Genomic DNA, 24,349 nt, shown 5'->3' on the forward strand with positions numbered 1-24,349 from the left:
ATATTGACAGTTAGGATGATCATACTATCAGAATATGCTATCGCTTATATATGATCGTGGTTAACACTCTCTAAGTAGCTCGTACGCTTATATTTAGGTGATAGAAATTATTAGCGTAGGACATAAAGAGAGCTATTACTCGGAAAGGCGAAGAAAAGTTGCCTACCGTATCTTGGTTTGTGGACCCTTCCGAACGAGAACCTTTATCAGTTCTGATGTGTTCTAAGCGTATTTATTATCAAAAGATGTCGTCGTGACCTGACCGTGGACGAGTATGCCCAACCCCGAAAGAAATTCGTGAGGGGTTGAAAACATGTGACCAACTCCCGACCCGCACGCACGTCAGACCTCTATACTTAAGTAGGGGTAATATCCGCTCTACCGAAAAGCGTAAGTTACTGGCTTATCTTACTCTATAGATCAGTTATAGAAAGTATTGTCAAACTAGCTAATGCTAGTAAGTAAAAACATTATTTTTTATAATAGTAAAGGCTTAGACTTATTTAAACAACGATATAAACACCTGCACTGATCTTGACAAGGTGAGTAATCTTTAAGAAATGGATTCTACGCTGATATTTCAACTAACTGCGTCGATTTTAGCATCGATTTGCTACGGAGGAAGTCTTACTTTCTAGCTCTTATTAATCAAAGCTATGAACTTATAAAGGCTGAATAAGGAACTACTTATCTCCGGTCAAGCTATAATAGGTGGTTTCGCCTTCCTAGGGTCAATCGCCTCTATTCTACTAGTATTTTTAAAAGCAAACCTAATCCTAAAGGAAGGCAGGTTATATACTTCGCTAAGCTTAATTCTATCGCTTATCAGATTTTAGATCTATCTCGGCCGATACTACAGCTAGAAATTGGCAGTGTGCTTCTTTTGCTTATTTTAAATGAGGTAAGAGTGGTGAAAGAAACGAAGAATAACACTAACCTTTATTAGTATCTATGTGTTTCTACTTTACAGACCTGGTTAACCTATATATTATCGGTCTTATTATTTATAGGAATAGTTGCCATTTTATTACTTTCTATGTGTTTGCCGGTGCGCTTTAATTGATCACCTAACGTTACTATATGCACTCTGACATCAAGTATAGGAGTACCGGAAAGCTTTATTTTCTTTATTGATGATCATCGCTTTATCTAGTCTTAGCTTTGTTTATGCTTAAGTAATTAGAGCTTAGGTTAAGTGTATAAGGCTATGGAATATGTAAACTAGCATGTTCAAATTATTTTAGCGTTATCTATGCTTTATAGCTACTAGGCTCTAACGAGCCTTATGGACGGCATCTATTAGCTTAATAGTTTTATTTCTTATTTTACTAAGCCTAACGACTCTTACCTATATACAAACCAACCTACAGACTTAAGTTGTGACGGTACGTGTCTTGACTACTCTATCATCATACGCTACTTACATACTATATAGCTCTAGATTACTATAATAAGCCTAAGAAAGGGGGTCGTTTCAATTTGGCTTTTGCGAGCACTAGAAAACAGTATGGATGTGTTACTTTCGCATGAACATGCTTAATAATAAGCCTAGGATAGAAACAACTTATAAAAGTCTGACGCAAGAATTTATTTTAACCTGCTAGACAGGCCTATACCATATATATTCCTATATTCCCTAGGCCTAGGATCTAAGTGCCCTTCTTACTTGTTTGCTCTATCAGCCATAGCGTTACGTAAGGTGCTTATCGCACGCACTTCATTATCCCTAGCCTTAAGGTATGAATCCGCCCGTAGTTGAATAACTACATGTCGGGTAAGGACATGGGTGCTAATATTGGCTTGCACCTTAGATAGTGCTGTGCTAGAAACTTATAAGACTAAAAATTATTATTTTACTAAAAGAAAAAGAACTCCCTTATAGTTGATCGAATTTTTTATATTCTGTTCTATTAGTCCTTAAAATCCGAAATTATAAGCAATTTAGGACTAGTAATCAGGTATCAATCACTATTTATCCTATATGTTTTATATATATCCCTAACAGTGAATCGTAAATGTTAATTATATATAAGAGAAGAATGACCGTGTATTAGTAAACTAATAAAACTTCCTCTATACATTTCTACCTTAAAGACAGCCGTTTTTTTTTAAGCGTTGTGCTCTAGTACACCTGAATAGAGCCTTTGCTCCTTCTAGGGAACTTCCGACTAAATCGCTTAGTCACCTCCGACCAGGTAAGAGCGTCTTCCTTCCTAAGCTTCACTAGAAGGCGAACCTCTTCCGGGAGGAAAGGTTGTCCTTTTCTTAAGCTAGGATGCTGTATATCGACCACGTTGGCACCTGCGAATGGTTATATAGGTGGTGGAGTCGAGGTTTCTTCCTCTCCTAAGATAGAACCTAATGCCGATTCGCTGTCTGCGCTAGATAAAGTATAAAGGTATTATAACAAAGCACCTTAAAATAGCTAGGATAAGAACTGTAGTTACTCTTCGACCGGTAGAGAAGAAAATTGATCCCGAAGAAGAGGAAACGACATTTTAACGGCGCCGTTTGCTCGCGTACTCCGGCTAGTCCTATTCATGTGGCGATTGTCCACGACGACAGAATCCTTGCTTATTTTAGACCGCTGCTGCCCTCGTTTTATAGCCCTTTGTGAATTTGGTCGTATACTACGGCCACGACCAGTTTTATGCGACGAACGAGATAGGGACATAACGTTATAAATGTCTTTTCTTGCTCCCGTCTGCTTAATATCTCGGAAATGGTAATCATCTAGGATTACCGGATCAATTATTACGTCGTAACACTCGCTAGTCCGAATAGAACTTTTAGTAATGCCATTATAAGAGTGCTAACTAATAGTGTAAGCGAGCCCCGGATCGGCTGATTTAGAGTAGAGTAGGTGCTAAGACTCTAAATCTAGATTATCATAGATCATTAGACGGTCTTCGTCTCTAGAGCTTAGTAAATCCTACATTTGGCGAATATCCTCGAAGTCGAACGCCTTAACTCCGGGATTAACGTATGATATCTGATCCTATATAGCGGCTTAGTGCTAAGTGTTTATCTCCTATAGTAGGCTATCGTTTAAGTAAGCCTCTACCGGTGGTCGGGGAGGAAGGGGGTGACGCTTAGGTTTATAAGAATAAAAATTTAGGTTCGTCGAAGCCGAGTTGCTAGAATTAGAGGGAGGCGAGGTGGCGGTGATCGAGATAGGACTTAGATAACGACAAATATCGAGAGAATCCCGTAGAGGCTGCGCTTTGTCCTAGAAAGGATTCTACGGCCGGAAAGATTCTAAGCGAAAACTATCGCTCGCTATATTATAAAAAAGGTTACTAAGCAAGTACACGGTATAAGGGAATCGGGACTACTCTTAGAAATAGAGAAAACGGGATTGGGACTTTAGGTAGGTGGTAGTAGGTCGGGCACGGTGGGAATAGGAGGGTAGGAGAATTTGGGAAGGTGGGAATGCAGATTTGCTATTTGGATAGAATTTTCGTCTCTTTTATAGACCGCGAGGCGTAATCCGCTTACTTTATAGCGTAGAAGACGTCGACCATCTCCTGCAATCCATGCCGATGCGTCTAAGGTTACGAGACGACATAAGTTTCTTTTTCGGCTTTAGGGCACCTGTAGCAACCCCTACTAATCTCGCTAATAGCTCCCGACCAATGACCTATATCCACGACTGTCGCTAGTAATGCCTCTATTCGCTAGACTGTGCTATCGTGAGGTCTTATTATAGCCCGGCTAGGCATTGACCTCACGACGCTGCATTAGCTGGGGTCAGGCGAATGTGCGGTATTTTCGCTATTAGCTCGCATCACCGTGGCATGCTATCGAGATTGATCGATTAGGTGCGAATACACCGGAAAGGCCGACGATGACGACAGATTGGAGGTCGAGGCATTTACGGCCGAGAGTAGATCTGCGACGCTAAGGGCTGTGCAATGTAACCTTAGGTAGGGACCGAGATAGGGCGGATGAAGCAGAGCAGGCAGCATTAAGGAGGGCAATTGGGACTTCGTAATAAGGGAGGCCAGCGGAATAACAGACACTCAACGGGAAGGTCTCACTAGCAGAAAGCGATCTAGATGGCTTCGTAGACTTCTTTGGAAAATGGAGTATTGACATATCATCATACGATGTGGTAGATGGCTGGATTACCGCAGTGTTTCTGCCTCTGAGCGACTGGATAGCATTGTAGCCCACGCTGGTCCGAACGACCACGGCGTCGGATCGAGCGGCATCTCCGGTAAAATGAAAGGGGCAGTGCGTCGGGCTGAAAGCCAAATGCGTAGGAGACGGTGGGGGCGAGAAAGAAAGGGGGAAGGGGGGCAGAAGGGGAAAGAGAAGAGAAAGTGCGTCGACAAGAGGAGGAGAGGGCGAGCGGTCTTTTATAGATGGACGGCAAGTGGACTGAAGCAGTAAAAGCGGCCAGGGACGGCACTAAACCCGAACGGGGCTAGAGGGAGGGCGCCATACCGGAAGGGGCAAGGGGATGGTGGAGACGGGCAGGCGGTCGAGGGCGGCAGGACGGCGGTGCAATGGGAGCCGTTTCTGGCGCCCCGCTCACCGTGTCAACTAATACTATTAAATAATAACGACTATCGAATAGGGATAAATAAAGGCGTCTGTTACGAGCCAAGTCTTGATGAAAAAGAGTGCATTCAACTAGAATACTAAACATGGGGAAAGAAAGAAAGAAGAAGAAAGAAACAACACGCTGAAACAATTAAGGTAGTGATGCCTGAGGCCTCCAATCAAACAATGTAAAACACGAACTACGAAAGGCGGTGGAACACGGCAGAATCGGTTCAGGATCATTGATCCTGAATTCTTCGTGACAGCGTCTTTTATTTCTATCCCTAACTTTTATTTACTTTTTTTTCGGTCTCTCCTCTATAAGATTATAGGGGAGAAGAAAGAAAAACATTAGAATTATCAATCTCTGTCACGAAGAATTCAGGATCAATGATCCTGAACCGATTCTGCCGTGTTCCACCGCCTTTCGTAGTTCGTGTTTTACATTGTTTGATTGGAGGCCTCAGGCATCACTACCTTAATTGTTTCAGCGTGTTGTTTCTTTCTTCTTCTTTCTTTCTTTCCCCATGTTTAGTATTCTAGTTGAATGCACTCTTTTTCATCAAGACTTGGCTCGTAACAATCTCTACGGTCGGTCGGTCCCTATGTAGGCATACATATAGGGCGGTGGGAGCACGCACGGTGGACCAATCATAAGTGCGGAAAATGAGATGGGCCCCTATTCCTATTGCTACTAGGGTATAAGAGCCCAAAAAAAGCAAATCAAGAAAGGGAAGCCTAAGTAAAGTCACCCCTCTTCTTGAAATTAAAACAAACAAGGTAAGTAGAAGCGGTCTTAGAAGGTTGGCAGCAATACTACCTGTTTAGAAACGCGATGAATGAACCACGGATAATTTATTGTACTATCAGAGATCAGCTTATGTAGGCTCTAACCTGGTATCAATCAGCCATTAGGTCTGCATATCCCCCACTGCACTAGTTATCTCAGATAGCATCAATTGATATACCTAGATACTCCGTGAGCAAGATCAAGTCTCCTCCAGCTGTTCAATCCCAATCACTCCCCTCAAAATACTCATTCCAGCCATAGGTTGGCCCGACACAGTAGGCATTGCCAACAACAAGCTGGGCATCGCAGTTATCCTCACTCAGCGAAGGGTTCACGTCCAAGAACAAATACCAGGGAATTCTGCTCTGCACACAGATCGTTGTGCAGGTCTCCTGCAGTACCTCATTTGTAACAACATGCCATTTCCCGCAACCAGTTGTTGTTCCCTCTGCGACAGTTGAGTTCTGAGGAGGCTCAATCTGTGGAATCACATAGCCGCCATCAGAGTATCCGGGGGATGTGGGATCTTCAACCGGGGCAATGGTATTCGAATCGCCAGACTGGGGTGAGAGGCAGATGACATGGCCGTACGCGACATCGCTGACAATTTGAAGATTGGAGCAATCATAACTGATCCAAGGGTTGTACTTGCGTAAGGTGGTTCCGTCTTTGTAACCGACGCCTTGAGCCTTCTCTATAGAAGTACAGGTGTCATTCCCCTGAATGGTATAGACGCTTTCACATTGCAATGGCATGCATAGCTTTGTGCCGACTGGGATCTCCTCGCATTCGAACAGGTTGTCATGTCCAATGAAAAGGGCGGCCGATGAGACTTTGTATGCAACCGCAATCTTGTCACACGTATCTCCAGCAACGGTTGTGTATTTGATGCCTGAAAGACACGAGTCCGACGGTGCATATGGATCGACCACTGGCTGAAGCGGATCTGGTATCTTGGTCGGGATTTGGAGGCCGCATCTTGAGTTAATGTCAACCAGTTGTGATTGGAAGTTCTTGTCGTATTCAGAGTAGGGGGTTGACTGCATCTTTTGGTACCGGTCGACGTAGCAAGAGGAGCAGAGCTCAGAAGTGGGCATAGCATCAAAGTCCGGATTGAATTCACTGATTAAGTCTATGCATTATCTCAGGATGAGAGCCTGTCAAGTGAGGTTGGAGGATATTTAAACTTACCACCACAGTATTTACCACTTTTGGCATCCTTTGCGCAAGTCTCATTCCATCCTGCCCAAGCATTTCCACCTTTGATGTTCAATGGAGCAACGCTTTCATCAGCTGCACAGTTGTCCGCGACCTGGTGGAACCAGGTGCTCAAAGACTTTCCGCAGCTAGGGCTACAAACCAAATCACTGAGAGTGTCATTATCCAGACCCCTTCTCCACTTAGGTGCCTGGAACATGTAGACCTCGTCGTCGCAGTTGATGAGCTTGGTAAGTGCTGTTTGGCAAATAGGGGATAGTGTCGACAAATAGTCTGAGTGGGAATCGTCCTCGTAAAAGTAGAATCCCGTGAAGTTACGCTTTCCGATAACGTCGTCTGCCTTGCGGAACCATCCAAGCAAAGAGGATATGAAGCCATTCTTTGTGTCCTTGGCATAAGTCGCAGTCTCCCCAAGCGGGCTGATTGACTGGACAATTGCCTTGGTAACAAGATTGACGATCCAAATGTCGCTACTCTGCTCAACGTAGAAAGCTTTGTCTTGGCAGTCGTTCGAGTTCAAGCAGTCTTGAGAATATGAATTGAACCAACTGTAAATACCTGTAAAGGTTAGCAATAGCGCGAGTCAAGGCCGAAGAAGATGGTACACACCTGCACCGAGCATATATATCGATTCCGAATTGAGCATTCTCACAGCCCACGAACTTGTGCATGTTTTGCAGTCACCAGTTTCTGGGTCATCGGGGAACTTGCCCAGTTTGAAGGGCTCAGGCATTGGAGGCGTGGGTTGGAAGTAGGGGGACTCGGTTTGTATCATTCCCATCACCAAATTTTTGGCCCTCGATAATTGGTACTGATACATGACACTGTGCTCTGAAGCTGTGCCATACATCCAGGTAGGTCCCTGACTTTCGATTAGAATACCGCGTGCCACGTAAATGTCCACTTGGTCCTGAGACACCTTGTCAAGGTCATGGTCCGCGACCCAAGCCCAAAGGTTCTCCATGTAAGCCGAAGCCGATTTTGTGACATGAAGCATAAGTGACGCGCCGATACAGTTTTTGTTTATAGTTGATGCTTTTTTGGGACATTTGTCGGACTGGAGCTGGGAACCAACAGCTCCGCCTACGCGGAAGTGAGAATCTGGGTTCGTTAGCCTTTTCGTACGCAGATGCAAAGATTCGACAAAAGATTGCGCATCAGGAAAAGGAAATGCTTACCCCAAAGACCTGCAGAGCCTTGTGTAGACTCGTGGACATTCCATTCCATCAGAACAGCACCAGCTGTGGACCCAGACGCCGTGAACATCATGTTTTGGATTTCAATGATACCAACATCACCCTCTTTACCCACTTGGACCGCAACATGGGGATTCTCGGCATCTTCAAACTTGCTGCCTGTCGCCATAATCTGCGGCCAAACCTGTCCGACAATCCGGGAACCAAGCGGAACACGTAGAGTATCTTTAATCACGTAGATACCGTAGGGGAAGTACACGATGGAAGACATATTCGCAGCAGTGGAGAGGATACTGTTTAGAGCTGCTGTATCATCCGTGGTGCCATCACCTTTAGCACCATATGCTTTGACATCGAAGACCTGACCCCCGTTGAGACTAAAGTACTGAGGACGACGACGGGCAAAGAAATTCGAGGTCCCTTTGACATATGACTGGCTGCCTGTGAGTATCTTCTTCCGCTCCAAGGCTGGCAGTTGCTGCTGTTGTGCGAAATGAAGTCCAGTATCGTCATGGTAGAGTCCGAATCCCCAGGAATCAACGAGGACCTCATCTCCTCCAGATAGGAGAGGCTCAGTAGTAGTGTCGGATATAACTGCGTCCTTCACATTGAAAAATCCCACATTCTGTAGCAAGACTGCCGTAGAGTCATCTGCATATAACGATGTGAGGATTCCTGTTGGCGTGTTGGCGATGATGGCATCCACCAAGATGTACGAGCCAACTGATTGACCAGTACTGGCCACACCTCCGGCCTAAACTAGAATTCAGATACAATTTCTCAGACTTGACATGTTAAGGAACTTACACCACCAGTCACTACAATTCCGCGTCCACATGACTCGATCACAACGTCTTGCATTGTCCAAGCCCAGTCCCAGTGGACCTGCACTGCAGTTTTGCAATTCACAAAGACAAGTTGGCTGGTCGTGAATTGTTGGTTTCCAAGATAGGCACTGTCGTGCAAGATGTGTCAGTTTCACACCTTTCGCAACAATTGTCCAGTGGGGAACAACATACCCAAAGTTTCCACCAACAAATGTCAGGTTGCTCATGAAACCCCCGCTTCCGTTTTCCATATAGACACCCTTCTCTGTCAATACTTGAATTTCTCGATCGGTAGATTTCGATATACCTGCTGGGTGTTTCCATCTGCCTGAGACATGTAGAACTCAATGTTCTCGAGAGTTGTTCCTTGGGCGACTTGCCAATGAATGGCACACACATATGCACCGGGATCTGTGCGAGTAATGTCCATTTTGAAATTACGCACATTGCGAAGAAAGTTATTCGTGTTCAAGTACCTGTTAAACCTTGCGTTAGAAGGATAATTTCTCAGTTTATTCTGCAATTTGTACTGACCATTGTTCCTGGTCACCAACGTAGACGTCAGAGGTGATGACGCCCAAGCCAACAAAACTTGCAGCAGCCAAGATCGTCGGGTAATCAGCAGGCTGGGTGATATTAGATTAGATGCCAATTCTTTAAAGTGGATGGGGTCAGCATACATCTCCTAGGAATTGCGTGTTTGAGTATTGAATAATTGGACTGCTGACGAGATACGTTCCAGGAGGAAAGAATACAACTGCCGGGAATCTTGTGCTTGAACCGCAGTCCGCTCCACAACGACCTCCTTCGGAGATGGCTTTATTGATGGCAGCTTTGCGGTGTCAACATGTCAGCTTATGTTTTGATAGCTTCCAAGCATTGTTTGGCATTCATCTTACCCGTGTCGTCAGTCACACCATCACCTTTGGCGCCGTATTCCTTCACATTCCTCCAGACCTAAGATTTGAAGAGTTAGATAGATAGAGCGGCAGTTTCAATTGAAATTATTTACCTTGTATCCTGCAGGGGCAAATGGGCTAGCACCATTCTGTTGCAGGTTAGCCAGCCAATAGTCAGATCCAGTGGTGGCCCTCTTTCTGAGAGTGGTATTCTTGCTTTCCGAGTCAGAATGAAGTACTGTCTGATCAGCCGAGGCGTACTCAAGTAGTCCGTTCGGGTGCTGAAGTCGCTGTTGGGGACGGTTGGTATCGTTCGACTTGGATCTATATTTGGCATGCATTTTCGCAGCCAACATTGCTTCCTCTCCAGTAGAGGCAGTGGGTGGTACAGACTCTGCTAGTATCTTTGCCGCATCTGCGAGATCCTTAGGAATTGTGTATACAAAGCTGCTTCTGTTTTTGCCGCTTTCTCCACGTTTTCCTTTGGTCTCAGATTCAGACGAATTGTGATGGGAGGCAAGCCGAGAGACAGTACCCGCAGAATAATCTAATGGAGGCCCATTGATTCTTTCTCCGGTGACCTGCTCTGAAGTGGCTATGGCATATTTGTTGAATTTCACATTCTCAACTCTTAGCTTATTCACGACAGCCAGGCCCTTGAGAGCCTCGGAAACTTTGAGGGCGGCATCAGAGGCCCCAAAGTGAGGAACACCCGATGCTGAAGACGAGTAGCTGGAAGCAGCGACTGAAGGAGAGGGATGATTTTCACGGTTGAAATGGCGATGCAGATGCTCATGGCCATGGTGCGCATGGCTTGCCAATATGCCAGTGACCTGACATAATATCAGCAACCAGCATAGGACACGATCTGCCACGGCCATCTTGTTGAGAGAAGTGATCCAAGTTACTCTAAGTCAAGGCGCACCCTAAATAGAGAATTTCCAGGAAATAAGAGCATGGGCTTTACGCAAAATCGAAACCTTAGGTAACTCAAAAAAGTTAGGCAACGTACCAATATTTTTGTTCCAGATCCGGATTAATCTCCGGTGAGGTGGCTCTAGTTGCACATGGTAACATCGCGTGGAATAGTTCGAAAGGAACTCACTCAAGTCCAAGACCCTGTTGATCCATGCCAAGCGTTTAGCGCTTGTAGTTCTTCCGGGCAGAACCGACCGCTATACCCGGACGGCAACTAGCCCAATCTTGGCAGGGGCCAAGTAGATCGGTTACAGCCCGAAGGCTTGGCGGAGACCAGGAGGGCTATTGTTTCTGTTCCTTGCCAAGGTTCCCGGTTAATCAATTTCAGAGCCTCGACGCGCTTGGCCATCTCCGAGAAGGATTTTGAACAACTTCAATGTAACGAAGATGGAGTACTAAGGATTAAGCTTCCCACTGAATGCAAATTAGGAAAGGAAAAATTTTCAAGTCATACAAATCAGGCTAGATGCAATTTACCAATGTCTTAAAGCTCAACGACCCAAAGCTATACCAATTTGTTAGCTTCTGAGGAGGGTATAAGATCCTTTACTCCTTCATTTCCGCTCAGTGAGAGCACGAGCTGTGTATTCCTGATGTCGGGGAAGTATTTACTAACACTCAGCATACTGCTCTGTGCATTGGCACTGCTGGTCCTGGGACAGGATTGCAGTGCAAGCAAGCATTGCGCTACAGGATGCTGGTATGTATGATTGCTCTGTAAATTGGGAAATGGCCACTGATCATTCATGAAAATTAGCTCAAAGTCCGGCTTTTGTGGAACTACTCCAGAGCACTGTGGTGACGGTTGTCTTTCGACCTGTGACTATAAACTCGGATGTGACGCAAAGAACCCTTGCGAGGAAGGCTGCTGGTAAGTCTTGTTGGTCATTTTGGATAAACTTGTTGGCAGCTAATTGAGATCAGTAATAATTTCGGCTTCTGTGGACATGGCCCAGACTTTTGTGGCAAGAAAGTCTGTGTATCTGGCTGCGAGCGCAAATCAGAATGTGACCCTGGCTTTGGAGGTGAATGGGCAGAGAGTAAATCGTGCCCACTCAACGTCTGCTGTTCAGATTTCGTATGTTGCTCGAATAAGGTCTCAAAGATTTGGGCCATGCTGACCTTGTGTGGGTTTAGGGTTACTGCGGAACCACGAAAGAATTTGTGAAGCTCACCCTGATATCATTACATTTCGAATATTGGCTAACACCATATTGCTTTTAGTGTGGCAACAAGACTGTGAAGCACGAGACTTGCTCCAAAGATCGATACATGTCCAGGGTCGTCGGTTATTACGAAGGATGGTCTACCCGGCGTCCCTGCCATGACTTCTGGCCCGAACAGATTCCTCTCGGCATCTACAGCCACATCAACTTCGCATTCGCCACCATTGATCCAAAGACATTCAAGGTGGGGCCGCCTGACGACCGGGATGTAGAATTATATCGCCGGTTGACTTCCCTGAAAACCTACGACAAAGACCTCAAAGTGATGATTGCCATCGGAGGATGGACGTTCAACGACCCTGGTCCAACTGCCACAGTGTTTTCGGAGCTCGCAGCATCAGAAGAGAAACAAGACAAGTTCATTGCTTCGTTGATTTCGTTCATGTCCACCCATGATTTCGACGGTATAGATCTCGACTGGGAATATCCCGAAGCCGATGACCGCAACGGAAAGCCAGAGGACTTCAAAAATTTCCCTAAGTTCATGGCCAGACTGAAAACCGAGTTGAAAAAAACACCTGGGCGAAGTGAGCTTTCGATCACGCTACCAGCATCATATTGGTATCTCCAGCACTTTGACCTCAAAGGCCTGGCTAAGCACGTTTCATTTTTCAACATCATGTCCTACGATATGCATGGCACCTGGGATCAAGGCAACAGATGGACAGGTGCTTTCTTGAACCCTCACACCAACTTGACGGAAATCAAATCCGCTCTGGAACTGCTTTGGCGGAACGACGTGGAAGGAGATCAGGTTGTCATGGGGCTCGCATTTTATGGACGATCTTACACGACCCAAGGGTGTGTGGAGCCTGGATGTGTGTATGCCTCCGGGGGTCTTCCAGGTCCATGCAGCAAAGAGGCAGGAATTCTTCTCAACAACGAGATCATGGATATCATCGACGAGAAAAAGTTGAAGCCAAAGCTCTACAAAGAGGCCGCAGTCAAAGTTGTCACTTGGGATGATCAGTGGGTTTCCATGGATGATCGAGAGACCCTAGCCATGAAAGCCCAATTTGCCCGTGAACAGTGTCTCAGCGGAGTTATGGTGTGGGCGATCAGCCATGACACGCCCGCGGCAAACTTCTCACGAGATCTGGCAAAGATCACTAACCGCCAAGTCTTAATGCAGAGAGACCAGGTTGACTCTGACATCATCACAGAGAAGACGAACCACAACCAGTGTCGATGGTCCAACTGTGGAAGGCCCTGTCCTGGAGGATGGAAAATGTCCCAAAGAATCGACGACTGGAAGACTGGAAGCCCAGAATATATGATGGATGACACGCACTGTAACGGCTTGGGCACACGCTCATGGTGTTGTCCTCCTGATGCCAAGTTGCCAAAGTGTGGCTGGTATAGCTTCAACGACGGTAACTGTCAGTCTGGGTGTCCGAGTGGGATGACTGAGATTGGTACGACAACAAATGGATGCAAAGACAGGTACCCTCCAGAATACCAGTCAGCATGTTGCACAGTGGAAGACGATTCCAAAAAAGAGCTGAGCAGCATGGCGCTTTACAACACCTGCGAATGGGGCAAGTTCCCTGAGTGCGGTGATGGCAAGTGCTCCGGGTCAAAGAGCTCCCTTCTCGGTGAATCTGGTCAAGGTAGCGGTGACCCAAACTGCTATGCCGGAGACGTTTAGGGGAAGCACTGGCCAAGACACTGTCACTCACTGCGCAAGTATTGTTGCAATACGGAGTCGAAAAGCAAGCGATTCAAGAACTGCAACTGGCGCAACAACGTGGGCTTACGCTTGGACGGTCAAGGGTGTGTATCTGGATGTGATGAAAATCAGGTACGTGTGGCGATGGATGGTTGGAACGAAGGATGTTACCACTCCGGTGCTCGAGCATACTGTTGCGATACCGTCAGCTACACCGAGACCTCACGTGTATCCGATGAATTGCAAGAGTTTTCGGATGCACTCATTGACTGGACAACCAACTACGTATGTGCGGAGAGCTACCCTGAGACACCTCGTACATCTGAAGCCAATTCCCTGAGTGTCCGCGAGGATAAATGCGAGGTTATCGCAACTCGTTTCCTGGTCGTTCACTTGGTTGCAATCTTCTCAGGTTACCAACAGGGTCAGGACGATCACTGGCATCGTCTGGTCAACGCTTGGAACAACATTGCAGGGCATCTTTTCGAGAACCTGAACACCGCCACGATGCTTCCTAGCCTTTTCTCGGGTAAGACTATGCCAGAGTTCCTACGAGATGGTTATAAGAAGACCGCGACATCCATCTACCTCAACCCATCAGGATACAATCAGCTGTTCGGTAAAAAGCCCAGCGTGATTACATGCCACTAGGACCTATGCAACTATGGAGATGAATCGTGTGGCTCGACACTTGCCCGACGGGAGTCCACATGGAAACAAGAGGTTAGTCAATCATCAACTCTCTATGCTCCTCACTAATCACGCTTGAGATTGTAGCGAGATGTGCTTCACCACCTACAAAAAAGGGCCAATAGCAAGGTGCTTTATTTCGAGTGCGTGGATAAAGATGGCATCGACAGGCTGATACGATGGACGAGATTTGCTTATCCAGGGTCAAAGGACTGGTTGGAATTGAAGACTAAAGATGCAAAGAAGGACCCCAAAAAGAAAAAGGCGATCGATCAAACTGTGGATCTTGACACTTCCGATGATTGTGGAAATACTGCAGTGCGTCAACGAACGGCGACAACGCAGGAGCTTAACCCCGAAAAGCCCGATAGAGGCAAGGACCCAGAACCTGAGGTCAACAGTAAGTCATTTTTGCGCAACGTGAAGAACACAATCTGACGGGCTAAACCTTAGCGGATCACCCGTTAGAGGTGAAATTGATTCGCAGGTTCATAGAATGGGCCATCCTAAACTGCGCAAGTGTTGATTGTGACTTCCTCTTCAACTTCTTCATCAAAGATATCATTCCGAAAACTGCACCAAAAACCCCGGGTAGCAACCAGATACTTCAAAAGCCCATTGATCGGATTATGGAGCAAATTGGAAGCAAGAGCAACTTCGATGTGTTCCGGCTGATGGCTCGAAGTTTGAACAAATTGAAACGCGATGTCAGTGTTTCGAAGCCTTGATTGCGAGCTGGACTAACTGATCTTAGCTCTGGGATTTCGATAAACCCAAAAACGTGATGTTTGCTCAAAACGCTTGGCTCGAAATGGTCGCAAAGAAAGATCCAAGCCAGGCTTTGACCATGCTACGAAATGTGAGATCTGACGTCGCGGGTGTTTGTTTGCCAGCCAAAGCACTAATACTTACTCGTCACAGGTTATTGCCGTCTACAATTATCAGAATTCCGACGATATCTTCAAAAGAATTATCACCGTCTACCAGGCTATTCGTGAGGAGTTGACACGCACTTCTCTGGCGCACTTCCAGCTAGGGCATGACTTCATCGATTTGGTGAGTTGCTGGGATCGCTTCTTTGAAATCCAGCAGAACGAAATGGTCAAATTCGGAAAAGACTTTGTCGAGAACGGAATTGATCAAATGGCAGCTCGATGGGTTGGTGATTCAGAAATAAGCGACTCACTGCGAAAACGGCCCACGCAGTCCGAGAAACACTTCAAGCGTTGAAAGGGAAGATTGATGAGATTTATATGAACACCCCTGCCCCAAATTACCGACCCACCACTTACTAGGTATTTAGACCATATCTATGGATGTTGCATGGAGGCGCTGATGTATATTCATTTAAAAGACTTTGTCCAAGCCCCCTGAGATGGATAGTAGAAGAGGATCCTAAGTAGACTGAATGCCTAGGTAGACTCATCCCTGGAGCTTGACATACTCAGCTTCCGTAACGCTTGCTTTTCTCTTCACCTGCCCATCTGGAGAAGAAAGAAACATTTCCTTGATCTCGGTTGTCGTGGAATAGCCATCCGTGTAAACCTCCTGTGTATGGGGGGAATCCATTCCCCAATCTCCCCATTCGTGCTCTCCGGTCATAAGATCTTCACAATAGAGAGCAAATTTGAATAAACAGTCCAGATGAACTCGGACCATTCCTTGATAAAACTCCCCAGTGTCATCATCGGGGTCTTCGGGATCAAAACAACTGTCCACCGCGTTGACATAACCAACCATAGCTCCCGGCGGGTATGGGATAGATAGCGAACCCGGCTGCACAAGGACTGGTTGGACCGGCTCCGCACTAGCGAGAATGGATCGCACACAGCGGTCATCCAGCAAAAGACAATAATCCAGACGAGGAGTACCACCGCAAAAGCTAAGACCATGGCCTTTGACCCATTCTAAATGTTTTGTGCGAATTGTGGCTACCGACGCCCCCTCCAGGGCTGGGTCTTCAAAAATCACATTTCGGTAGCCATCTCGAATCATGCCGATAGTGTTGTACCCACTTCGAGCCCAAGAGAGCTCGAAGGTTGTTACGCCATTCAGACAGGACTGGTCAAGCTTCTCAATTGCTTTCGCCCAGTCTTTATCGGACGTATGCGTATAGGAGGTGCGAAAAATCGCCCAGCCCCACGGCCACCCCCCCGATTTCCCACACTGAAAGGATAGGAAAGGCGGTACAGAGGCCCAGTCTGGTCTTGCGCGTTGTCGTAAGATTCGCTGACCGATTGTTTCATTCGGCGGGAATTCGGAGTCAAATTCGGATGACTGCCATGGTGTAGACCATGACTTGTCATGGAAGATGCTGGGATTAGGCGCAGGCATGCAGTCGAATGGCTAACTGACGAGAATGTGAAAGATTTTCGATCTCTCTGTATTTGGTTGATGGTCGACCTGTTAAGAGAAATGGCAGGAGGGAGAGAGAAAGAGAAAGGAACGCTCATTGGTGATGTTCTTAAGCCCCGCGAACGGTACTAACTAGTTCGAGTTACTAAAAATACCATCTACGTTAAAAAAGAAAATGAATTATTTAATTTTCTGTTCAACCCTCACATTTCCACGACAACCGATTGTTTAAATCAATAGCTGCAAGTTTGCTTGCCGTTACCCTCATTTCTCACCACTATGGGCCTTGCCCTTATTCGGTTGACCAACTTGTAGGTCAGAACACCTTTGTCGCATATTGCAACATTGTTTAGGCAACCGCTCAGGTTTCTTTCTACGTAACTAAGTGTTGAGAAGACGGTCTGTCTATCCATGCCCACACATGACGACACACTGGTTGTAAGAATAATTAATGCCGTGCATAAAACGCATAACAGGAGCACTGAAGAGTGCCCCACAATCATACCTCCCAGGAGCCGGTGGGCCGCTTCCTAGGAGCATCAAGGCTATGTCCTAGGAGCCCTGTCGCTCCTAGGACCATGTCCTCACGATCCCAGGAGCCTGTAATGTTATTCACCTTACAATATCTCCAACTGAAACCGACGACATGTTTCGCGAAAGCTTCTGAAGCTTTCGAGTAGCAGACCAACCACGCATTGCACTCTCTGTGCTTGCTCCTAGAATAGCAACCCTTAGGCTAATAAAGAACGTTGTATGCCTCGGATTTCTAGCATATATAATAGCATTAGTGAACATCGGCTGGCATCCAGTCAAGAAGCAAAAAGGTGCTCGAAACACACGGACTGAGGCGTTTCCAATTTCGGTCTAGTGGCACTCTCAACCAGAGTAAGATATACGCTAACCATATCCAGCTACTTTCGTCGACAAGACCGGTGGGACAGCTAGTAGGGTTACCGAGTAGAGATTTACTAGTTATAGATATATTATAGAGGTGGAGATCTAATAGAACTGGCACGTCCGTACTTCCAGATACATAACTAGTTACTACGTCATCGTATTAGAATATCTTGTGATAAATTCTACCCTGCCATCAGCTGTCGCTACACGGTAAGATTGGGCTGGCCACATTTGTGCAGGTTGTGCAGCCCAGTACTCTAAGGTGCAGAAAGGAGTACCAGATAGCTCAATCATTCATTATATCCTCTCTTACTCGCCGAAACAGTGTCCACCTGGCCTTTTTGAAAATATTCAAAATGCTGAAACGCGATTTTTGCGCATCACTGTCATCTTTGGAAGGGGAGGCTGCCATTCGGTAATCAAGAAAATCTCATTATCTCCTTAAAGTGGGTATGTGAATTCACCGAAAGAATTAAAAGGAAGAGCGCGACACAAATTCTAGTGTCGCGCTCATTGCCCCATCCTGGGTCTCCAGTGTGTCCTTACTCTCCAGTGTGTCCTTACTCTCCGGTACATCCCTACTCTCCAGTTGTACCACTACGCCAAAGAGGTGGTCCAACTGCTGCTAAATCAAGGTGCCGAAGTGAACGCCCAGGGTGGAGAATACGGCAATGCACTTCAGGCAGCATCACGTTCGGGCCACAAAGAGATGGTCCAACTACTGCTAAATCAAGGTGCCGACGTGGACGCCCAGGGTGGCAAGGATGGCAATGCACGTAATATTGGGGGTGGATTGATTATTTATGGTGTGCTGTTTCATTGAGCATCCTACAGAGCACGCCTCCGTCTAGCTACAACTGGCTCTACTCACCGAGATTGATATAAATCATCAATCTAACCGAAGTCGAACGAACGGGAGCAAGCTGGGAGGAAAAGAAGAGAAAAGGAGGTTGAGGGAAGAGAGGAGGGTTGCTATATCTATATTGGTGGGAATCAATCACCTCTGATATGTGGATTTTATATCGCTAAGTCAAAAGAACATTTCATCAGATAGGTCGGAGTATAAAAAAAAGTCGCGTGTATCAAAATTTACTCCGTCCTCTTTCGTTTCTTAGGCGATTGCCGCCTAGGGCGCCAACAATGTGTGTCAACGAGATGGTAGGTAAGCTCCTCCAGGCTTCTAAAGCTTGTGGAGCAGGCTGGATGCTTGCAGTCGAAATCAAATTTGAGTCCTTTTAAATGATTCTTAATATGGGAGTACTATTGTGGTGGTGAAAGGATGAATTGAAACATCCTCTTTGACGGTTTCTCTCTCTTAGCACCTAGGCAAAACGGACATAGCCCTAGCTTTATCGGTGCGTTCCGAAAGATCATAGGATCACAACGAAGCAAATCGCCTAGATTACTAAGATGCTCCTGGCAATAACTCTCCTATTCTGATTCATTGGTAACCTATACGTCGCATTCAAAGCACATTTGCGTAAATCCGTGGGTGGACTTGTTATTCCTTCAGTAGTAAGGGTAGAGATATAACCATTTTCGGTGATCCTTAAATCTATATTAGATTAGTGATAGAATAATCATATCTTCCTATCAAAGCTCGACATACTCTTCGATAGACCTTCTATAGAGACAGACCTGGCCTAGAGGGCTAAGGCTATCGCGGTATAAAATCGTGTCTGTCTCGCTATAGAGAGACTCTAATACTTATAGGATTCTTCCTATATCTAAGCTCCGGAGGCTGAGCTTATAAGGCAATATACTAGCTAAAAAGTCTCTTTAAGGCATTACCTTTCTCCTATAATGGAATATGGTTTTAGTGTAAATACTTCTATATTGCCTCCCTGATTACGCCTAGACCTTTCGAAGCTCTTTATTATAGAGGCTCCGTTTCTTATTATAGACCCTCTTTTGTTTAAGTTGGATTTTGTGTTTTTCTTCCGGCGTAGAGTCTAAGGGCATCAAACTCAACTTTGCCATCATCTAGTCAAGAGTATAAACATCTTCTCTAGCCAGAAATTCATACTCAGCTTTTGCAGGAAGGAGCTGCGATAAAGAGGAATTGCGGTAAAGACCCATTCCCCGACGATTCTAGATATGTTCTTATCGGCTAGCAATTCCGAGATAGTTTGCTAGCCCATTAACCTCACTAAGAGGATACGCGTATGACTTTCTATACGTGTTCCGGTTAGTCTGCCCAGCGAACTTCATTCTTGCAGATTCGGAATATGTCTTATCTAGTTTATTATCAGCTATCCTATAAGCCTATATTCGAAATAAACCCGTACCTACTTACTATAAGGCCCATCTTCGACACGCCCGAATAGTAATATTCAGCGTATAGCCACTTCTATAGCCTAGATTAACTAAGGCCTTACCGAAGGAATCCGCTCCTCTAGCATAGCCTTTAAAATTCTCTACGTTATACTTAAGATATTAGCGAAAAACCGGAAGATCTCGTATTTCTTACCGGACATAAATCACCTTAAGGATCTTATCCTCCGAAGGACCGACTTTCTCATACATTCCGACAGCATCTAGGATATCGTTAACTAAACCGTAATCTCTAAAAGCTTTATCTACGGTGGCTATAAGTAAAAAGAATGTCAAAAGGTTTAGAAATATAGGCACTTCCTCGGCATATACTTCGTAGAATACGTGCTTAGGGATTGTAAGACCCCGTTACGAGGGTCTTGGGACTTAGGTGGATTCGGGCAATAGAATGGAGAAAGCAGTAGACAGGTTCAATGCTGAACTAATCGCTGGAGTCCAAGACTCCAGCCTCTGAACTGTTTATATACAAATGTGGGGTCATGTGAGGTCATGAGCCCTCGCATTGTGGGTCTCAGCCCTGGGTCCAGTTCGCACCTGCGAACTGGCCATCTCGCAGTCTCACATAGACTGCGAGATATATATCGTCAGACCTGCTTAGTACTTGGGTCCTGACAGCATCTAAGAGTCCTTTATCGTTAATTGCAGGCAATTCGAAGGTTTATCAGCGCTGTACGAAGGAATCTAAATTGGATATTCGGCATGAAGCCGGAAATGCAAGAATTCGAGACTACTGGCATCGCGCCAATCAGGCTCTTAAAGAAAAAGAAGAAGCATTAGGAGGTAGAGATTATCTTGACGCTAATAGTGAGCTATTTAAATTCATAGATCCAGATGGGATGGTGGCTGAAAAATAGTGTTGAAATTGAAATAATGGGTTTTTTGTGTTTAGGCATTGGTTTGTGTTTAGGCATTGGCTCACCTACACCCTGGAGGGGTGGAGGTGAGTGCTTAGTCACAATTATCTGAAAGGCGTGTGAGGGAGACGATGCTGGCCTGACGTGGATCCTTGGCTACACCGTGAGCCAATCTGAACCCTCGACCGGACCCCCCGATCCACCCTCTTGATCTGACTACTTCTCGACACTCTTGTTCGGCGACACAGACGCCCTTGCTCTCTTCTCAGCGAGCAATTCACTATGAAACAGGAACGAGAAGGTCAATGAAGATGAGACAGTGCGAATGGATTGGTCAAGTTGATAGATTTCTCACGGCTATGCTAAAGATAAGAATATTGATGTTCTGCTGATAATGAATGGGCAGTCGCCCCCACGTGACCATTTAGTCGTGAAATCCATATCTCCCCTCTCAGCGTGCTTCCGAGTGGTTTGCAGGGTTTGCATATACTCGAGGCCTGAGGCCGCGACTCAGCGGTTTCGTCCGCCTTCGGCAGCGCTTACTAAAGCCCAAGGACATAGTTGCCTCAGTGCCTCCAGGCCTTTAGACATCGGAACAAGTATGTTCCGAAATTACCTAATCGCTCGTGTGGTGCTGAACGAGTTATTATAGAATCCCGTCCGATCCCTAGTCGGCATAGTTTATGGTTAAGACTATGACGGTATCTAATCGTCTTCGATCCCCAACTTTCGTTCCCTGACCAATGAAAACATAAATCTAGCTAAGGTAATTCGCCTGGGGAGGGTCCTTTGTGCTGGGGGTAAACTGCCGATCTGGGCAACATGTATGTGATACCGCAAGGTGCGCTTGGAACGTGGCGTTAAACCCTGGGAGCTTTTATCACTTCATCTGAGAGCAAGCAATAGAACTAATCCAAACATCCGTCTCCCGTCTAAGGTCGGGGAACGATTGGGCAAGCAGGCCCAGTCTCCCCGGTGGAAGAACACTGCGCTCTGGGCTAGCGCAGATCTGGATCGCTCTGAAATAGTAACGGTCGGACATAGCATGATCGATTGGCACAGAGAACGAGATGGAGGGACCGAAAATAAATCTACTGCTGCAGCTGCCTCTTTAAGATACCTGGTTTATTGAACGTTCGGTCACAATTTCACTGCCCGCCAATTCCCCTCATATTGGAATCCCATTGAACTCGCGTTAATGGTGAATCATTGATTCCATCTCCCTAAGATTTTATCACTTAATTACGGTTGGATCGGTATATTTTCGTGACCATTTGGATTGGTAACGCACTTGTCCGAATTCCTGCTCCCCTACAGATTTGAAGCTCGAACAGATGGATATTCTATAATACGCATTATCTAGCTCCTGTCTCATATCTGACGCCACGGCCTAATGCGCTCGCGCATATGACCGTAGCGACAGGCGAATTGTCACGGCCAAACTACACACCCCTTGTCCCTCTAGATTGCGTGTGATCATCAATAAAAAAAGACATATTTTCCTGCTTCACTACACAAATCTTAAGAAACACCCTTAACACTATCATGAATAGTCTTGTTTACTTATGCGATCAATAAAATGTGCATTGAAAAAACCATAAACAAATATGTTTCACAAAAATAGATATTGCAAAGGTCAAAGGCTTGGCTAAGCTGCTTCGACACGCAAGGAATGAATTTCATGTTCTAGTTCTTCGCAGATCTTTTCCCCTTCGAAATTTGTAGCACAAAATATGCTGCCGCTTTTTTCATTTCAGTCAGGATAAAGCTAAAACGATTGTAGCAAAGTGCTTTGAAATATATTGGCGGTGTGACGCAGATGAGTGTGCACCCATGTATTTAAGGATCTTGGGGGTTTCAACATCTGGTCTCTGTTGAAGTTCTCCAATCCAGTTATCTTGAAATTGCAGGGCGAAAGCATCACTTAATGATCACTTCAATATGTCGGATATGTTTATTGATTTGACTGCCCCAAATGGACTCCTTTACACTCAGCCAACGGGTCTCTTCATCAACAATGCGTTCGTTCCTTCTAAATCCGGAGAAATGATTAGCAGCATCAATCCAGTGTAAGTAAATTGTGAAGAAATTTGAATTTGGGGCTGATCTGCGACATAAGATAGTAACCAAGAAAATATTGTATCGGTTTCCGCTGCCAGCGCGGATGACGTTGATCTGGCTGTTCAAGCAGCTCGGACGGCGCTCAGTGATCCTTTATGGAAGTCCATGTCTTCGTCAGATCGAGGAAAGCTGATGAACAAGCTAGCCAATTTGATCGACGAGAACAAGGAGGTTTTGGCGGTTATTGAATCTTGGGATAATGGTACTCTTTCTTACGCCTGCTTAATTGAGATTTGTTGTTGACTTGTACATTTGAAGGAAAACCGTTTATGGCTGCTTTGAATGACGACCTGGGGGAAGTTGTCGGCACTTTCAGCTATTATGCTGGCTGGGCTGATAAGATACACGGACAGACGACAAGTGGACCTGTGTCAAGCCGAAAGTTGGCTTACACCGTCCGTGAGCCGGTTGGTGTCGTGGGCCAAATCATTCCCTGGAACTTCCCTCTGGCTATGGCAGCAATGAAACTAGCACCTGCCCTCGCTTGCGGCAACACCATTGTTATTAAAGCCGCAGAACAAACTCCGCTGAGTATTCTCTACCTCGCAACTCTGATCCTGAAGGCAGGGTTCCCCCGGGGGTTATCAACATTCTGAATGGTCCTGGCGGGGTCACTGGTTCTAGCCTAGTAGCTCACCCTCACGTGGATATGATTTCTTTCACGGGCTCGACCGCCACGGGCAAGGAGATCATGCGTCTAGCCGCCGGAACCATGAAGCGTATTCTCCTTGAAACCGGCGGGAAATCTCCACTGATAGTATTTGAAGATGCAGATCTTGAGCAGGCTGCCAGATGGGCTTGCTTTGGTTCCATGTACAACCAAGGACAGATTTGCACTGCAACGTCTCGGATACTCGTGCAGGAGGGAATAATGGGCCGGTTTATTGATCTTCTAAAGCAAGCTGTGGGCGCAATCAAGGTGGGCGACCCTTTTCACGACGACACCTTTCAAGGACCCCAGAACAGCAAGGAGCAATTCGATCGGGTGCTCAACTACATCGAGACTGGTAAGGCGGATGGCGCTACCGTGATGGCTGGTGGGACCGCTATTCCTGGCAAAGGACTCTATATTGAACCTACAATCTTCACTAACGTCGACGAAAATATGTCCATTTGGAAGGATGAGATATTTGGCCCAGTTGTCGTGGTAAAGAGCTTTACCAGTGAACAAGAAGCGGTCCAGTCGGCGAACAATAGTATTTATGGGCTTGGGGCGGCAGTTTTCACGAAGGACATTCAACGAGCCCACCGCTTTGCTGGTGAAATAGTATCAGGGACCATCTGGATCAACAGCAGCAATGATGGTGATGTACGAGTTCCCTTTGGTGGAATGAAACAGAGTGGAATAGGATGCGAACTCGGCGAGGAAGGATTAAGGGCCTACTACCAGACGAAGGCCGTTCATATCAACATTGGAAATGTAATTTAGGATATCACTAGGCTCAACCTAGCCCCATGAAGTGATTCAGTATTCTTTTCGACACACCTGTATTGCTTCTAGGCGTGCCGTGGTCGCAAACTATACAGATAAATGATTTTCTGCAAATCAAATACTCAAATCGAACGCACATCTAGATCTTCTTTTCTGACACCTCTAATCAACCTATGGCCTGTTCCATTCAATTGAAGAAATCTCGACCTGTTAACTGTGAGCTAATGTTAACAGGATTAAATACATTCAAGCTCCAAGTCTTATTTAGAATCCCCTCAGGCAGTTTCCTGCATCCTTCACATGAACCTTAGTGGT

General features: G+C 46.0%; 6 protein-coding genes across 6 annotated transcripts; 3 read left to right on the top strand and 3 right to left on the bottom strand.

Annotated features, from left to right (window-relative positions):
- Positions 1 to 5,556: 5,556 nt before the first annotated feature.
- On the bottom strand, positions 5,557 to 10,359 carry N7529_001032 (CAZyme family GH55; the record flags this gene model as incomplete). Its single annotated transcript, XM_057236563.1, has 11 exons — positions 5,557 to 6,470; positions 6,530 to 7,114; positions 7,166 to 7,657; positions 7,735 to 8,506; positions 8,560 to 8,707; positions 8,772 to 8,839; positions 8,887 to 9,055; positions 9,114 to 9,205; positions 9,260 to 9,411; positions 9,479 to 9,536; positions 9,592 to 10,359. The coding sequence occupies 11 exons, from the start codon at positions 10,357 to 10,359 to the stop codon at positions 5,557 to 5,559; spliced, it is 4,218 nt and encodes a 1,405-aa protein (XP_057103366.1).
- A 1,369-nt stretch (positions 10,360 to 11,728) lies between these two features.
- On the top strand, positions 11,729 to 15,271 carry N7529_001033 (glycoside hydrolase family 18 protein; the record flags this gene model as incomplete). Its single annotated transcript, XM_057236564.1, has 8 exons — positions 11,729 to 13,257; positions 13,331 to 13,483; positions 13,561 to 13,970; positions 14,022 to 14,074; positions 14,129 to 14,441; positions 14,495 to 14,748; positions 14,796 to 14,900; positions 14,963 to 15,271. 8 exons carry the CDS (start codon positions 11,729 to 11,731, stop codon positions 15,269 to 15,271), a joined length of 3,126 nt encoding a protein of 1,041 aa, XP_057103367.1.
- A 192-nt stretch (positions 15,272 to 15,463) lies between these two features.
- On the bottom strand, positions 15,464 to 16,375 carry N7529_001034 (uncharacterized protein; the record flags this gene model as incomplete). The annotated part of the gene is made up of 1 exon (XM_057236565.1): positions 15,464 to 16,375. One exon carries the CDS (start codon positions 16,373 to 16,375, stop codon positions 15,464 to 15,466), a length of 912 nt encoding a protein of 303 aa, XP_057103368.1.
- Positions 16,376 to 17,649: 1,274 nt separating this feature from the next.
- On the top strand, positions 17,650 to 18,116 carry N7529_001035 (ankyrin repeat domain-containing protein; the record flags this gene model as incomplete). The annotated part of the gene is made up of 3 exons (XM_057236566.1): positions 17,650 to 17,708; positions 17,773 to 17,827; positions 17,883 to 18,116. The coding sequence occupies 3 exons, from the start codon at positions 17,650 to 17,652 to the stop codon at positions 18,114 to 18,116; spliced, it is 348 nt and encodes a 115-aa protein (XP_057103369.1).
- A 266-nt stretch (positions 18,117 to 18,382) lies between these two features.
- Positions 18,383 to 19,273, bottom strand: N7529_001036 (Zinc finger C2H2; the record flags this gene model as incomplete). The annotated part of the gene is made up of 5 exons (XM_057236567.1): positions 18,383 to 18,553; positions 18,700 to 18,841; positions 18,903 to 18,993; positions 19,085 to 19,091; positions 19,154 to 19,273. 5 exons carry the CDS (start codon positions 19,271 to 19,273, stop codon positions 18,383 to 18,385), a joined length of 531 nt encoding a protein of 176 aa, XP_057103370.1.
- A 3,149-nt stretch (positions 19,274 to 22,422) lies between these two features.
- On the top strand, positions 22,423 to 24,031 carry N7529_001037 (mitochondrial aldehyde dehydrogenase; the record flags this gene model as incomplete). Its single annotated transcript, XM_057236568.1, has 4 exons — positions 22,423 to 22,550; positions 22,605 to 22,804; positions 22,861 to 23,182; positions 23,227 to 24,031. The coding sequence occupies 4 exons, from the start codon at positions 22,423 to 22,425 to the stop codon at positions 24,029 to 24,031; spliced, it is 1,455 nt and encodes a 484-aa protein (XP_057103371.1).
- Positions 24,032 to 24,349: the final 318 nt, after the last annotated feature.

The sequence above is a fragment of the Penicillium soppii genome, assembly GCF_028829465.1.
Source record: "Penicillium soppii strain IBT 18220 chromosome Unknown utg000001l, whole genome shotgun sequence".
NCBI classification, from domain to species: domain Eukaryota; kingdom Fungi; phylum Ascomycota; class Eurotiomycetes; order Eurotiales; family Aspergillaceae; genus Penicillium; species Penicillium soppii.